Genomic DNA, 17,507 nt, shown 5'->3' with positions numbered 1-17,507 from the left:
AAATAAAAGTAAAGGGGTTAGGGAGCTAAGAGAAGTTCTCATTAACACAGACATTTGGACACAAACCAGAGGGAAGGGAGGTAACAAGCCATGAGTGTAAATGGTAGAAGACTGTTCAGGGAACAACAGGTGTGTAAATCTGAGATCAAAGTGTGCTTGACCCATCTGAGAAGCAACAGAGGCTGCGTGACTGGGGAGAGGCAGGGAGATAAGGTCAGAGGTCAGGGGGGTGGGTCAGGTCCTGGAGAACCTTAGATGCAGTTGGAAGGACTTCGGCTTTTCCCCTGAGTAAGATGGGAAATTTTTGAATAGAACAGTGATACATTCTGACTTACATTTGGAAAGGACTGCTCCAGCTCCTTTGTGGAAAATCAACTGAAGGGGAGTAAGGGTAGGAGCAGGGACACCAACTAGATGGTAGCAGTTTAGATTCAGGTACTAGTGATGGAGGTAGGGCTAAGTGATCGGATTGTGTGAAGGTAGATGTGACAGGATTTGCTAACGGGGGATTAGATGGGAGTGTGCGAACAAGAGAAGGATCCAGGATAACCACGATTCCGGCCTCCAGAAACTGAAAGGCTAGAGTGGTCATTTACTTTGGGGGAGGAAGTCTGTTGGAGGAGCAGATTTTGAGGGGGAATGAAGAATTCAATTCGGGGTCTGTTAAGTTTGAGACGTCAGTTAGAGAAGCAGTTGTGGATGTTGAATAACCAGATGTAAGAGTGTAGAGTTCAGGAAGAGCCTGAGAATCACCAGCATTTAGGTGGTACTCGTATGTAAAGCTATTGGACTAGATGACATCACCTAGATGAAGAAGGAAAAAAGCTGAGGACCAAACCTGAACGTGCCAGCGCTAGGTCAGAGTGATGAGGAAGAACCACTGACAGAAACTAAGAGGAGTGGCCGTGAGGTAAGAGGAGAGCCACGAGAAAGGCATGTCTCAGCAGCTAAGAGAAGAAAGGGGTTTGAAAAGGAAGGTGATATTGGGTGAACAATTCAGCTGATTCAATAAAGAAATTGCATAGGAAGAAAAAAGAAAGAGGGGGACATATAGATTAAAAAGAGGTTTAAAAATGTGGTGTGTGGACAGTTAGATCCTGACTCAACCAAACTGAGAAATAATTACATTTATGAGACATTTGGAAATTGGAACACCAACGAGATATCTGCTGATATTGAGAAATTGCTGTTTATTATTTTGGATGTGATAATTATAATTTATGTTACATTGTTGTTTATGTAATGTTATATTTTGGAGCTACAAGCTGAAATATTTACAGATAAGCATTAAAATACAAAGGAGTGATAAACTGCGCAATACTGCTGAGCGACATGAGGTGAGGACTGAAGATTAGCCATTGGATTATGGTGACTGAGAAAAGCTCTCAGTGGAATGATGGACTAAAGAGGGAGTGGGAAGAGGGAATGTGGAGGCAGTAGGTATAAATGCATGTTAACTGAAAGTTACCAGAAAGCCTTTGAGGCCTGACAAAATGTTGTCCATGGACAGTACAGAACAAGTGGAAAGAAGACCTTTGAAATGAGTAGTGGGAGAGTAAAGTAACTTTTTGCTTGAATGTACTTTTCTTTATGGTGAAATACACATAATGTAAAATTTATCTTTATAAACCATTTTTCTGTGTACAATTCACTGACATTAAATACATTCACAATCCTGTGCAACCATCACCACTATTTATTTCCAGAACTTTTGCATCATCCCAAACTGAAGCTCTGTGCCTCATAAGCCACCATCTCTCATTCCTCCTTTCCCCTCAGCCCTTGGTAACTACTATCCTACTTTCTGGATCTCTGAATTTGCCTATTATAGGTAGCTCACATAAGTGGAATGATGCAATATTTATCCTTATGTGTTTGTTTTATTTCACATAACAGTGTTTTCAAGGTTCATTCATGATGTAGCATGTACTAGAATTTCGTTCCTTTCTAGGACTGAATAATATTCTATTGTATGTATATATACCACATTTTGTTTATCCACTTATCTGTTGGTGGATATTTGAGTTATTTGCTTCTTTTGGCTATTGTGAAAAATGCTGCTATGAACATTGGTGTACAAATATCTGTTTGAGTCTATGCTTTCAATTCTTTTGGTTATATACTCAGGAGCAGAATTGCTGGATCATATGAAAATTCCATGCTTAACTTTTTGAGAAACTGCTAAACTGTTTTCCAGCAGTACACCAGGGCTCTAATTTCTCCACCTCCTCGTCAACACTTGCTATTTTTCTTTTTTTGTTTTTGTTTGTAATTTTTTTGATAATAGCCATCCTAGTAGGTGTGAAGTAGTATTTAATTCTGGTTTTCATTTGCATTTCCCTAATGACTAAGATAGTGAATGTCTTTTAATTTGCTTATTGGCCATTTGTATATGTTTATAGAAATGTTTATTCAAGTCCTTTACCTATTTTTGAATTGGATTGTTTGTGTTGTTGTTGGGTTTTAGAAATGATTTATGTATTCTGGATATTAATGTCTTACCAGATATATGGTTTGAAAATATTTTCTCCCATTTTATGAGTTGTCTTTTCACTGTCTGATAGTGTCTTTTGGTGCACAAAAGTTTTTAATTTTTACGAAATTCAATTTATTTAGTTTTTTCTTCTGGTGTCTCTGTCTTTGGTGTCATATACAAGAAATCATTGCCAAATCCAATGCCATGAAGAATTTTCCTCTATGTTTAGAAAACATAGAGTTCTAGAGTTCTAGAGTTTAAGTTTAGCTCTTGGATCCTTTTGCAGTTAATTTGTGTATACGATGTAAGATAAAGGTCCAACTTTATTCTTTTGCATGTGGATATTCAGTTTTCTTGGCACCATTTGTTGAAAAGACTACCCTTCCCCATTGAATGGTCTTCACTTCCTTCTTGAAAATCAATTGACCATACCTGTGAAGGTTTATATCTTGACTCTCTGTTCAATTCCATTGGTCTATACGTCTGTCCTTATGCCAGGGCTGCACTTGCTTTTCAGGTTGTAGTATTTTATCATTGTCCTATCATTAATGTAATTCTGAAAATAAATAAAAATATGTCTCATTATTGACATGAAAAAATAAATCATATTTGTGGTAACATTGCCTATTTCTGTCAAGTATAATAAATATACTTAACAATTAATGGTATTGTAAAAGTGACTGTATCAAAATTTGTACATATTTGCCAAAAGCATCTTATTCCTCTTTTTCTTCACTGCTATTATTACTCTCATGTAGGTGTTGCCTTGGACTTTGAGTAAAAGTCTATTCCTTTTATTAAAATAGCAAGGCCCTGAATGATCTGGCCAATCACTAATCACCCACCTCTCTGACCTCATTTCTTAATTCTCACTCCACCTACGTTAGTTTCCTTGTTTTCCCTCCAACATGCTAAGTGCAGTCCCACCCCATGGTCCCACCCTGTGCCTGCCGGTACTCGTGACCACCTTGTACAAAATAACAACCTCTTCCCTCCCTCCCCTATACTGTTTCTCTGCTTTATTTTTCTTTGCAGAACATATCTGCATCTGACATACTACGTAAGTATTTATTTGGTTATTGGCTGCTCTCCCAACACCACCAGAATGTAAGCTTTAAGAGGGCAGGGCCTCAGCACCAAAGAATGAATGAATGAGTTAATGAACGAATACTTTAGGAAAAAATGTAGCATGTCTTCATTCATTCATTCAACTAGTATTTATTGTGAACTTACTGTAGACTAGGCACTATGTTGAAAAAGCAGTGGACATTAAACATACAGAGCTTATTGAATGGTTGCATAAACCTAATATATACAATTAAATGAGTTTTTTAAAGAGTGTGTGGTGTGCTAGTCTCATAAATGACAAGTCCACATTGGAAGGCTTAGAGACAAATCAAGGTTTTGAGGGCAGAGCTCACTGCTTCTCAGTTATTGTTCAAGGCACCAGGGTGGAGCGCTGACCCTGATCTGAAGACAAGATTCCATCACCAGGGGATGTGGAATGGATTGGGATTTGGATTTGGAATAGCTTCATTGAAGCTAGTCATTCTTTCCTGGTCTTCTAAACAGAGATGAGAGGGATAAACGCCCTCACGGAGGGCAATTCCTTTGCTCTTCCACCCACTGTGCTAGTCACCAGTGCCCAGGACAGCTTGCAGGTCTGGCTCAGGGCTGTGGTCCTTCTGCGGGGCCTTGTTTAGGGGCTGATTGTGCAGAGCCAGAGGTGCAGCTCTTGCAGAGAGTGATGACGTTCACAACCTATATTTGACTTGTACTATATTTTCATTGCTACTGGGGAAAAGCGTGCTGTTCTAAATATAGGATCTACCTCTGCTAGATTTAGGCTGAAGCTCTGAGGGCACCGCCTGGGCAGTCACTGCCAGCCGGGGCTGTGGCAGGCCTCGGTAACAGGATGTGTCTACAGCTACTTCAGAGCAGGACAGGAAGGACAACGTTGGCAGCCCTCGGGGTCCAGCCGGGGGCTTCCGCTGTGTGTGAGATGGGAGTGGCGTTGTGGGCTGGCTTCCTGGGAGGGAGAGAAGCCTATGGTGGGAGTCCCTTATCCAGTCACCACGTTAGCACAGGGCAGGCCCAGGCACTCATGAATGTGTATGAATGAGCCAATACATAAGTGAGTGAATGGACGTGATGCTTTCAACTTGGGTGAGGGAGAGACAGGGTGTGAGAAGCCGCTGCGGTTGATTCGCCTCCCGGCTTTGTCCGCCCGGGCGCACGCAGGGGCAGGAGCGGATGGGACCTGGCGACGTGAGGCGGGAAAAGCCGCGCAAGTACGCGACCACGTGGCTACGAGGGCGCGCTGGGGGGTGTGGCGGCGGGGGGCGGCGGGGGGCGCGGCTACGAGGGCGCGCTGGGGGGCATGGCTACGAGGGCGCGCTGGGGGGTGTGGCGACGAGGGGCGGCGGGGGGCGCGGCTACGAGGGCGCGCTGCGGGCCGGAGGGGGTGGAGCGGCGGGAACGCGCCCACGGGGAGGAGGCGTGGCTCCGAGGCCGCGCCGGGCGGAAGGGGTGGTGGCGAGGGCGGTCCCAGCGCGCACCGTGGCCAGAGCAGGCGGCAGAGCCCGCGCCCCACCCAGTGCACGGCACGCCCCGGGCCAAACCGAACGCTGAGCGCCTCCCGCCGAGCGCGCGGGGCCATGTTCTCGGGGAGCTGCGACGGCTGCCAGGGCTTGTGGGAGGGCGGCCGGCCCGCGGGCGCCGAGGGGCCAGCGCTGGCGGGGACGCTGAGCCCCGGCCCGCTATTCAGCCCGGGCACCTACGAGCGCCTGGCGCTGCTGCTCGGCTCCATCGGGCTGCTGGGCGTCGGCAACAACCTGCTGGTGCTCGTCCTCTACTACAAGTTCCAGCAGCTCCGCACTCCCACCCACCTCTTCCTGGTCAACATCAGTCTCAGCGACCTGCTGGTGTCCCTCTTCGGGGTCACCTTTACCTTCGTGTCCTGCCTGAGGAACGGCTGGGTCTGGGACTCCGTGGGCTGCGTGTGGGACGGGTTTAGCAGCAGCCTCTTCGGTGAGTTGAGACGGAAGAAGAAAGCACCCCTCTCCTCTGCCGATTTCCCATTCCCTGCATTGCCATCGTCTGTCTCTGTGCTTCCTCCTGCCACCCAGCCCAACCTCACCTCACCCCCGCTACCGCCCTGCACCGGCTGCGCCTCCCCTCCTGCTCCTAGACCCCAAGCTGCACGGCGTTGCTTCTTCCTTCAGTTCTAACTGCCCCACGCTGACCTCGACTCCGCCCCTATGGTCACTGATCCACACCCACGCGGACCCTACACCTCAGCCCACCTGTCATCAGCCCCAGCTCCTTCATAACTCTGTCCAGCCTCTGTCCCTCTTGTCTCATTTATGTTTTCATCCCTGTAATTCAACAGGGCTTTTACACTTTGGGGAATGAAACGAGGGACTATAGAGTCATAAATTCAAGAACAAAAGTGATGAACTCCTGAAAGTTGTAGAGGGTGATGAGAAGAGATATTATATGCTGTTTGTTTCCTAAAACGAGAGGGTAGAAACCTAACAGTAGCAGCGATGTGTAATTCGCTCATTAGCAGCTGTACACTTTTGAATACTTCCTAGGAATTGAGATCATTCGGGTCGTCTGTATGCAGATTGACATGAGCCTGATAAGCGGTTTTGCTGTATTTTCCTTCATACAGGTGCCAGCACAACAAAATCTAAGGTGAGATTACAAATAGCTCAGGGAATCTCAACTCAGATGAACAAAAAATTAGCTGTACAGCCAGTAGATTTCATTGAAGTAGAACTTGATTTTTAATTGAAGATTTATTTCAGCAGTATTCCTAATCCTTACCAAAGGTTTAAGTCTCACTGAGACTTGAAAGATGGATCCATCAGCATATCAATGAAGATGTGATTTTCTAAGCTTAGGAAAGAAATTATCTTTTTATGTGTGCTCCAGAATTTAATTTTTACAAAGATTTGAAATAGAAATGTGTGTTTCTCAGGTGTTAAAGCTTCCTTTTTTTAAAATCCTGAAATCCTGATACTTTTTTCACTGCTTTTGGCAGGTTTTTGAGAACAAAATCTTTGTAACGTTATCAAAATTTCCTTGTTTACCAACCTCATATGTTATGACAAACTGAAAGATTAAATTTATAATGATTCATTTTTTTATATTTTGAAGGAAACAAAAAAGTCATAGATACCATGATTTCATTTGTTTGATTTCCTCAATCATTCTAATACTACCTTTCCCCTCCCCAATAAGCATTAATCTGAGAATTTCATTTGTATGAAGATTTGAAACTTGGTAGAGGGCTGTAAGTATATGTAAGCAGTGATATAGATGGTTATGTGATTACACTGTATATTAATTTAAAATACCTATCAGGCAATTTTTTTTTAGGCAGGGCTGAGCTTTAAAGAGCGTGATTCAAGCTCAAGCCTAAAGTGTCATCAATAATGCTCCCCAGGATGAGCAAGAGGTGTTTGGTCACAGACGTGAAAGTTCTTATTTCTAAGAAGTGCTCTTTCTGTGCTGGGGAATTCTATTTCTATCCTAACTCTGCATGGGAGTTTGAAAACGAGGGTATATCTTGAGTTCTTTATTAGTAGCAACTTTCAGTCTCTTCCTCATCTCTTCCATCTGTGACCCCACTTTGTTGTGTCTTCTTGTCTCTTCCACACTTTTTCCTTCCATCATCCCTACTCAGATCTCATCCCAATCAGAAGGGATAATCTAAGACTACTAGAAATATTCACCACTTGGTATTTTCCCTGACAACTGCTCTGTTTATCTGGACATTTAGTTAATGTTTTCAACCATGACTATCTCTGCATTTTAATTAGAAATGGAAACGCTGGGGTATGAGATCAAGAGACTTGTTTAAACCCTGAGAGACAAGTCAATAGTGGGATTAGGATGGTTTAAAACATTCTCAGTGAAGATTAAGAATTTCTTTGAAGTTAATTCTAAGGATTGTGCTTTTAGAGAAAAGTTAAAGATGAAGAAAGAGGGGGTGCTTTCCCCTTTGTCATCCTTGAGCAAGATCTAATCAACCATGAGAGGAAATAAAAATGCCAAAAGTGGCTGCTTGCTCCAGAGGCCTCTGGAGAGGCTGCCCTATCACGTGGAAAGACCACTGGCCTGATGGCAGGAGAGTGGGTCCTACTCTTGATCTTGTGGCTAAAACCATTGTGTGGACTCCCCCATCACTTAAGCCCTTCAGCCATCATAATATCTCTATTATGGGATAATTGAGTAAATCATTTTTAAGGTTGCCTTGCCTACTTGCTGTGTATTTTGAGGATTTCTTTGATAGTTGTAGTTTAAAAGGTTCCTAGTTTTAGCGCTTATGGCTTGTATTCTCTTCTCTTACTCCCATCCCCAGCTCTATCCCTTTTGTAAGCCAAGAAAAAGCACATACTGTGGTTACACCTCATATTCCTTCATGGGTTCTGTCTTCCTCTGCACACCCTCCTGGAAGAAGGCAGAATAAGTAATTCAGACACACTTACATACGTACATGAGTAGGCCAGGCATCCACTTCATTCTGTTCAATTCCTGGTTTCCCAGGGAATGCTGAAAACAAGTGGAATCCCAGATATTCTTGAGGCAGAGGCTTTGACTAGATAGGACTGTTAAGATAGCCATGTCACTTAAATTGACCAGTCACTTCATTGAACTAGTCAATTTAATCTAAGTTTTGATGGAATGGCTTGTTTTACAAATGTCCAAGATAATTAGTCATCTTAGCCTAGGCAGGCCCAGTTTGTAATGGTCTAGATTTCAGTAAATTTAATAGTGGGGACAATCAGAGCTCAAAGAACTCTCTTACTTTGCAGTGATGGATAATAGCAGGAGGGCCCCCTAGCGTGTGGTGTGTGTAGTGCTTTAACCTACAGACTTCCAGGTGAGTGTGCCTTTCACCCCCTTATCTGTTCCACCTCTGGCCACACCTAGCACCACACAGATGTTCTGCACATGGAACATAAGCAGTGATAGGCCTTTCTTAAGTACCACCTCCTACCCCTTCAAAAACAAGAACAGCAAACATGTTAATCTTGGCAGAGGATGTTTAGACAGATCTTTATATTGGGACACAGAGATTTACGGTTGCAGAGTGAGTCTGGCAAAATGCAAGTCACCCTATTCAAATGTTAGGTGTTATTTATGTTAAGATATTTTAACATTTGAACTTAGAATTTTTATACCTAAAAATACACATCTGTGCGTATGTATACTCACGTAAAGATTTATTATAAATACATTTTCCCTTCAGTAGACTTATTCTTTTACTGAATTAATCCTTTTGTAATAAACTGAAGGTTAATTCAGTTGAAATAGCCCCATGTTGCCACCACGAGATCCTAATGGTGAGTGAGGTGTGGGAAAGTCTTCTATTCATCTGTTTTGCAGTCACTTACAGATGGTACTGGGCACAAAACATTCCTCATCATAACAGCATGCACATCGTACAAAGTCTGTTTCCATAAACACGGCAGAGCCACACATTTCTATAGTCTAAGCTCACGGTTGGGTATAGTTTTATTCACATATTAGTTTTCTTAAAAGCAAAAGTTATAGAATTGCATTATGTTCTTTGTTTTGGTGGGACATTATTATATCCTTCTTTATTGAATTGCCTGATTTTGGGGGAGATATCTCTATTGTTAATTTTGAAGAAATTAGAAAATATGTGAGAAAGCATTTAATGACTTGCTTTAGTAGTAGCTTATGTCCTAATAACAAGTCAGGCTTCAGTGGATTGTAAGGGCTGTTGCATGAAATTATGTTTCTCTTAATCTTGTTTACAACTGTATTATTTCTTGAATTTTCTTCTTTCAGAGAAGAGTTCCAGTCACAAATGCATATGTAATGCATTTTGACATTTACTGCTAAGATGAAATGCAGAAGTGAAAACCACACATCCGCTTTAGTATTCTCAAATGTGATTAGATGTACTTTATCATGTTTTTGTGCTACTGATCTATAAGGAATAAAACAAAAACAAAACACTAAAAAGGGTAACAGTACAGCTAGGACCTGCAACCTCGATACTTCTGGGATGAACTGGAACATCACAAAGAGAGATTTTATTCCAGCATATTCACACCTTTTCTGAGCCCTCAGCCTAGATTCATGCACATTTCTTTCATCGGCAGTCACCACGAGACATTTTACCTCTCAGGATGGCAGACAGTCTCCCTACAGAGTTTGATGTGGTTATTATAGGGACAGGTTTGCCTGAATCCATCCTTGCAGCTGCATGTTCAAGAAGTGGTCAGAGGGTTCTGCATATTGATTCAAGAAGTTATTATGGAGGAAACTGGGCTAGCTTCACCTTTTCAGGATTGCTCTCCTGGTTGAAGGAGTATCAGCAAAACAGCGACATTGGGGACAAAAGTACTACTACATGGCAAGACCTGATTCATGAAACAGAAGAAGCCATCGCTCTTCATAGGAAGGATGAAACCATTCAACACACAGAAGTGTTTTGTTATGCCAGTCAGGACATGGATGACAATATTGAAGAGTTTGATGGTCTGCAGAAAAATCCTTCCTTGGTAGCATCTGGTACCCTTACTAAACCTCTGGATTCTGCGTGCTTGTCTGAAGAAACACACTCATTATATGGTACAAGCTATGGAATGTCTGTCAAAGACACTCCAAAAACTGATGGAGAGATTTTACTAGAAGTAACTGGTATAGAGGAAACTCAGGTGAAAGAAAAATATTGTGGAGATAAAACTTGTATACACACCATTGCAGGTGGAGATAAAGATGAAAACAAACCTGTAGTGGAAGACAACACTGATCGACCAAAGAGAAATAGGATTACTTACTCTCAAATAGTTAAAGAAGGCAGAAAGTTTAATATTGACTTAGTATCAAAGCTGCTATATTCTCAAGGACTGTTAATTGATCTTTTAATCAAATCAAATGTTAGTCGTTATGCTGAATTTAAAAATGTCACTAGGATTCTTACATTTCGAGAAGGAAAAGTAGAACAGGTGCCTTGTTCCAGAGCAGATGTGTTTAATAGCAAAGAACTCACTATGGTTGAAAAGAGGATGCTAATGAAGTTTCTTACATTTTGTTTAGACTATGAACAGCATCCCGATGAATACCAAGATTTCATACAGTGTTCATTTTCAGAGTACTTAAAAACTAAAAAATTAACCCCCAACCTTCAGCATTTTGTACTACACTCAATTGCAATGACAGAGCCATCCTGTACTACAATAGATGGCCTTAGAGCAACAAAAAACTTTCTTCAGTGTCTTGGACGGTTTGGCAACACTCCATTTTTATTTCCATTGTATGGCCAAGGGGAAATTCCCCAGTGTTTCTGCAGGATGTGTGCAGTTTTTGGTGGAATCTATTGTCTTCGCCATAAAGTACAATGCCTTGTAGTTGACAAAGAATCTGGCAGATGCAAAGCAATTATAGATCACTTTGGTCAAAGAATAAATGCTAAGTATTTTATTGTGGAGGATAGTTACCTTTCTGAGGAAACATGCTCAAATGTGCAGTACAAGCAGATCTCCAGGGCAGTGCTCATTACAGATCAGTCTGTACTAAAGACAGATTCAGACCAGCAGATTTCCATTTTGATAGTGCCTCCAGTAGAACCCGGCATGTGTGCTGTTCGGGTCACTGAGTTATGTTCTTCAACCATGACGTGTATGAAAGACACCTATCTGATACATCTGACCTGTTCGTCTTCTAGAACAGCAAGAGAAGACTTAGAATCAGTGGTAAACAAATTATTCACCCCGTATGCTGAAACCGAAATAGATAAGGAAGAACTTACAAAGCCAAGAGTCTTGTGGGCTCTCTATTTTAATATGAGAGATTCCTCAGGAATCAGCAGAAGCTCATATAGTGGCTTACCTTCCAATGTGTATGTCTGCTCTGGGCCTGACTGTGGACTAGGAAATGAGCATGCAGTCAAGCAAGCTGAAACACTTTTCCAGGAGATCTTTCCAGGTGAAGATTTCTGCCCCCCACCTCCAAATCCAGAAGACATTGTCTTTGATGGTGATGATAAGCAACCAGAGGCTCCTGGAACCAATAATATAATAATGGCCAAACTAGAATCCGCTGAATGAAGCAAAAACCTAGAAAGCCCAGGGAAGCACCTTTAACATTAGAAAAAAGCAAATTGGAAATGCTACTTTGGGTCTCCATCCTAGAATCAGAATATTCTCATTGAAACGACAGTTTCTTATATGATTAATTAGAAGTGGTTATATGATGAGTGCTATGCAGATGTTGTTTTTAATTCTGTTTGAGACATTCAGTCATGGATGTCTTTGTTAACCTATCAGTAAGTGATTTATTGTTATTGGACTTTGTTTGTTTCAGAACGTACTCCATAATCCAGAATCTTAAACAGGTTAGCTTTATTTTAGTATTGATATATATGTGAGGATTCCACATTAGCAACTGTGCTTAAAGGAAGGTAATATTGTGTCTGCTAGTGACCTTCAGATTTTATTGTGACAATGACAATATCTAAGGAATATTTTACTTTGCAGTTGTTATAGTTGCTACCACCTCTGAGTAAAACACAGAGTAAATTATGTGGGCCTTTTTTATATAATATAAACATATATATGCTAGCAATAGCAATTAATGCAAATGCCAATACGATAAAATACATTTGTCTAATTAAAAGTTTAGCTTTACATGATCCTTTATTTGTGAAGGTCTGATGTTTACAATAAGTCTTGTGGTTTAATTCTCCTGCTTCACCTTTGTAACCGATGAGGCAATGTCACCACACAATCTTCAATTAGTTGTTGAAGAGCTCCTTCTTTGGAGGTTCAGTCCAAAAAAAGTCTAGGGAATAACATTAGTTCTGATTTAATACTTCAGAAAATTTTTACAGAACCCAGCTCTGTCACCTGAAAGAAAAGAATTTCCTACAAGTAACTCAGGACAAGAGAAAAAAATAACTTGCTCCAGGAAACAGATACTTCAGACTGACTCTTCTGAAATTTCAAGGAGAAACTAAGTGAGTCGTTTTTAACCTGGGATTGTTTGCCCGAGGTTTCTCAGTGAGAATGAACATTCCACCTTGAGAATGAACATTCCACTTGTTGGCTCTACCTGTGTAATTAGCAGCACTAACTACAATTGATGGGAATGAATCAGAGGAGGCTTTATCATGTCCCTTCGGTTGTGTCCCGCCCCACAAATAGTGAGGTAACCACCTCCATAATTTCTTCTGCCTCTTGGCTGTTACCTAGAGGATAGAAATACTTGTTTTTCACAAAACCACCAGAAGTCATAAAGCTGTTGTTAGTTACTCCAGTGTTGAAAGCCTGTGGAGCTGTCAGAGGGGGCAAACTCCCTTCCCTTTCAGTCCCCTGTTTCCATTTCTCAAAGAATAGTAATCTTGTAGGAAAAGAGCCCTTCAGTGACAGTGTTTGTTCTGGAACAGAGCATTTACTTACTACATGCGAGGCACTCACTGTGCTGTCTCATTACAGATTCTCAACAACCCTATGAGGCAGATGTTGTTGAACACATTTTCAAAGAGGTAATAAAGACAGTAATTTGCTCAGAGTCTGATATGTGGAAGGGACAACATTGGAATCCAGGCTTTCATGATTTCAAAATCTTTCCACTAACATTAACTGTTAGAAGAGTGTAGGTACTAGAGGAGGAAAAATGCTCGTGAAAACCAGTCTAGTGTTGAAGGTGAAGAAAAGTATACAGAAATCGGTCTCTCACTTTATTGAATCAGAGATATGTTAAGATTAAGAGTAATTGAAAATAAATAATAGCTATTAGGTCTTAGATCTCATGCAGCAGAATTTGGCTAACTTCTCACAAAATAATGCTTTTTAGCAATGTAGCCTTTGATGTGAACATCGTGTTATAAAAATACAGATGTTACTAGAGCAAAATATACTTTGAATAATCTTTTATTGCTCTTCCATATGTGAGGAAAAGGAAACAAGAAAGATTTAAGTAATTTACACCTTACTAAAAATAGAGAAGCCGTGAATTGGGGTGTGTGTTTGTGTGTGTGTATTTGGTACATATACTGTATAATTTTTTTCAATATAGCAAAGTGGTATTGAGTAGATACTAAGGTTTAAATCCAGCAAAAATGCCTGAAATAGACCTGAAAATTAGTCATTAAAATGAAAAAGGATTTAAGATGATAAAGAAAGTGGAGGTGAAAGTAATCCAGACCTATTGAAAAAACTTCAATTTCAATACACTAGTCATAAGAATTTAAGAAAAGGAACAAAGAGTAGTTGCAAAAGATGGGAGAGACAAACATAATGGAAACAGGAAAAATATGTTAAACTTAGCCAAATATAAGGGTGGTTTTAAAAACTAACCAAATGAATATATTACTTTCTTAACTTGAATGCAAAATAAATTGGAAATGAGAAAAGTGATAACCAATAAAAAGCACTAAGAATATTATGGGAGAAGCTTCCTGTGAGAATGGCAGAGGAGGTGAATGCTGTTCTCGCCTCCTCCATGACCACATCACAGTCACAACTAAACTACAGAACAACCATCACAGAATCTCCTGAAGTCTAGCTGAACCAAAGCCCTACAACTAAGGACATACAGAAGAAGCCACGTGGAGACTCGTAGGAGGAGCATAAGCACGGAATAGGCTCGTCCCACATCTACATGTGGCAGTTAAGAATGGGGTGGGATATCTCAGCTGTGGAGGTCCGCTCTGGGGAGGGAGGCATCACAGCCCCACACCAGGGTTCCAGTGCCAGGGAGAAAATTCCGCATAACTTCTGACTGTGAAACCCAGTGGAGATTGTGGCTGAGTGAGATGGAGGGCAGCTGGTGTCCCAGGAGTTCCTCTTAAAGGGCCCACACATGGACTTACTGCTGATGGACTTTTTCCTCTCTGAGCTTCAGTGCTGGGGCAGCAGCTCAAAAGGCTCCAGGGACATATGAGGTGGAACTGAATTGTCTGGCGAGGGCTGGAGGGGCAGCTCCTTCCAGACAAAAATGCTGGCAGAAGCCATTGTTCCTTGGTTGTGACCTCTCCCCAACTAGCCTGGAGGCAAAGGTGGGCACCATATCTGAGTCTCCATCAACCTGGCTAACACCATTTGCCCCACCCTGGTGATTCCCTGCGACCCCTTGCCCCAACTTGTGGGGCCACCCAGGCCACTTCCAGTTGCTTTTCCATACAAACGTCCTGTCTTGGCTCATGCTTCAGATTTTCCTAAAATCTCTCAAAAGTTCACAAACTCCAAACAAGCAGCATCTGACCTTGGCATGCTTTGTACTTCTTTATAAGCAGCCCTAAGCCCAGCACTAGCAGCATCCAGCCTCAGTTTGCAATTTAGCCTCTTCCAGGTACTGCTAAGCACAGCACAAGCAGCAACCACGTGCAGATCCCGTTATAGCTCATACCAAGTGGCCCTGGGCAGGGCACAGACCGTGGATGACCTTGGCCTGTATGCACTGACAATAAAAGGTTAATTCAGGAAGTTGCAGGATATACAATTTTTAAAATCAGTCTTATTTCTAGATTCCAATGGTGACAATTTAAAAAGTGTTTGAGTATTAATATATATGAGCATTCAAAGAAACTTATGCAACTATATTGGGATAAATTAAGAAAGATATGGGAGCAGACTGAAGGAACTACATCCTAGTGTAATGGGAAAAAAGTAAATAGGGAATCTGAAAACCAAAATTATAGTTCTTCATTACTTACCAGTTGTATAATCTTGGGAAAGCTCCTAGCTTTTATTTCATCATCTATAAAATAGAAATAACACTTCACTGAATTATTCTGAGGATTAAATTAATGTATATGAAAGCATGTCCAAAAGAATATCAATAGGTGATGTATGTAGATTTACTATACTTCCACTTAACATTGCAGCTGGATGCTTTAGATGTTTTGACAGAATTGTGATAAATTATTTAGGAAAATAAGCAAGCAAAACTGTCTTTTTAACTTAGGGGAAAAAATGGTAGTCTTGCACTTCACATCCTTAAAACATTGCTATTAAGCAGCCTTTCTAAATATACTATGGTACTGAGTAAGAACTGTAGTTAAGACTAATAAGCCTGTTGCAAAGAAATAAGTATATAATTGTCGATGGAAAGACCAGCTGGAGGTCAGTACGAAAAGAGAAATTAGATCTACCTTATATGTGATACAGTTTATTCCAGATCAGTTAAAATGTTAAGTATAAAGGTAAAAATTAAAACTACAATTCCAATAATGGTACAAAAGAAACTTTATGGCAGTGAAAAACTGACAAGGTAGATGAGATTAACAAAAAGAAAAATGAAAAGAATATACTGAATAGGAAGAACACAAAAGAAGAAGAGATGGGATTTTAAAAACTACTTTACACCTGGATAAAATGCTTACTGTTTTTTTAAAAGGTAGATGCAAGTCCATAAAATTTTCTATTCTTTGCTAGGCAAATTTATAAAGGATTGGTATAAATGAGAAAATACAAATGAAAGCAAATTCTTACAATGATACTTAGATTTCCTAATGTTAAAAATGCCAATTGTAACAACTTTGACCTAGTCCATGCTATTAGCAAAAATGTTTCAATTGTATGTGTCCTCATAACCAGTAGCATTGCTATATTAGTAGTTTTTTAAAGAATTATTTAGAAAAATATAGTAAGAACTATAACCAATCTATCGTTTGATAGATTTAATTCACTTTGAGTAGTATATGCCCAGGAAAATATTGAAAAGAAAACTACTTGTACAAAGATATTTCTAATAGTTCCTTCTATTCAAGTTAAAAAATAAAACGCCCAATAATAGGGAAATGGATAAGTAAATTTTGTATATTGCTATTGCTATCGTAGACTTATGTAGGCATTGAATAATACTTATATGTGTAAAATTGTATGGAAAATGTATAAATGTGATTCAAAGTGGAACATAAATTATTGTATTTGCTGATTATATTTATGTACACTGAAAAGGTCAGAAGAAAATGTAATTAATTGGAGTTTAACATTAAGGCATTCTTTATTTTTTTTCTGTAAAATACTGATGTGCAATGAAAAATAAAAGATTAATGGTATAATGGTTTGCCGAATTGGTGAGAAAATTATTGATTCCTTGGAAACTTGTAAAATTCTCCTTTAAATTAAAATATATATACATATATATTTAAATGTTAAATTCAAAAGCTAATCTCCAAAAATGTTGCTAGAAAGTTTTACAGTTTTTGGTGGGAGACATTCTTGGTCAGAATGGATTTTGTGTCTTTTCTCAATTACCCAGCATTAAGAAATAAGGTATATTGTGAAGCCTTTTTTTTTTTTTTTTTTTAATATAGAAACCTCAGAGCCAGAGGTGGGAATGATAGACATAGTATTAATGCATTCCAGGACATTAGCATGAAGACATTGCATACTAGTTAAACATGGCCCCAAATTCAAGAATACACTTCATTTGTGAGTCTTGGATGCAGGTTGGATTTGGATTCCTAGAAGTGGCCAAGCTTGGGTCTGAGGAGCGTTTTCAGGGAGGACCCATGCTGAGGACAGTTCTCAGGGAACTGAGGATGCTGCTGACCTTTCTTCTTGTCAGCCTGAGAGATCCAAATCAAGGTGATTGAATTCAACAAACATCAGGTGAACATCAACTGTGCACAGGTTATGAACTGGCATTGTTTTATGGATTAAATAGAAAAACGAGTAAGACAGGTCCTCTGTACCTGAGAACCGTCCTGTTGGATGACATACATACCTTTTACCTTAATGAGAATTAAGACATTTTCTATTCACCATGCTCCCCATTGTAACTACCACCACCTCCCCTCAAAAGAAAAACAGAATCTGATTTGTGATGCATGGCATTCCTTTAAAGGGGTGCCAAAACCTTTTATGCCACAGTTGGAAACAAGTGGCTTAAATGTTAAATGGTAGATCAGTTAATACTTTCTGAAATTTATTTCAGCTAACATTCAGTTAATTAAGAAGTTTCTGTCATTAACCAGAACCTCTCTGCCTTGCCTGGGGGAAGGAATGAAGAGAGTATACAAGAGACTGGGTCCCAG

General features: G+C 40.4%; 2 protein-coding genes across 3 annotated transcripts in view; both read left to right on the top strand.

Annotated features, from left to right (window-relative positions):
* Positions 1-4,967: 4,967 nt before the first annotated feature.
* Positions 4,968-17,507, top strand: part of OPN3 (opsin 3) — a 31,551-nt gene continuing 19,011 nt past the window's right edge. The window contains exons 1-2 of one of the 2 annotated variants that reach the window (XM_074316789.2): positions 4,981-5,506; positions 9,305-16,541. In XM_074316789.2, coding sequence (XP_074172890.1) covers positions 5,134-5,506; positions 9,305-9,345 — 414 coding nt within the window. In that variant the 5' untranslated portion in view covers positions 4,981-5,133 and the 3' untranslated portion in view covers positions 9,346-16,541. Of the gene's footprint in view, positions 5,507-9,304; positions 16,542-17,507 lie in introns of those variants that run through there. The other variant, XM_019746832.3, reaches the window with a different exon arrangement.
* Positions 9,649-16,541, top strand: CHML (CHM like Rab escort protein). Its single transcript, XM_074316788.2, has one exon. The coding sequence runs from the start codon at positions 9,649-9,651 to the stop codon at positions 11,569-11,571; it is 1,923 nt and encodes a 640-aa protein (XP_074172889.2). The 3' UTR covers positions 11,572-16,541.

Source organism: Rhinolophus sinicus, chromosome 6 (genome assembly GCF_057876585.1).
Source record: "Rhinolophus sinicus isolate RSI-liver-muscle chromosome 6, RSI-T2T, whole genome shotgun sequence".
Lineage (NCBI taxonomy): Eukaryota > Metazoa > Chordata > Mammalia > Chiroptera > Rhinolophidae > Rhinolophus > Rhinolophus sinicus.
The sequence above is the reverse complement of the archived record's forward strand: the minus strand, read 5'-3'. Positions and strand labels throughout refer to the sequence as shown.

Bases quoted from the DNA above. Each gene is read 5' to 3' on its own strand.
- CHML (XM_074316788.2), top strand. From the start codon at position 9,649: ATGGCAGACAGTCTCCCTACAGAGTTTGATGTGGTTATTATAGGGACA.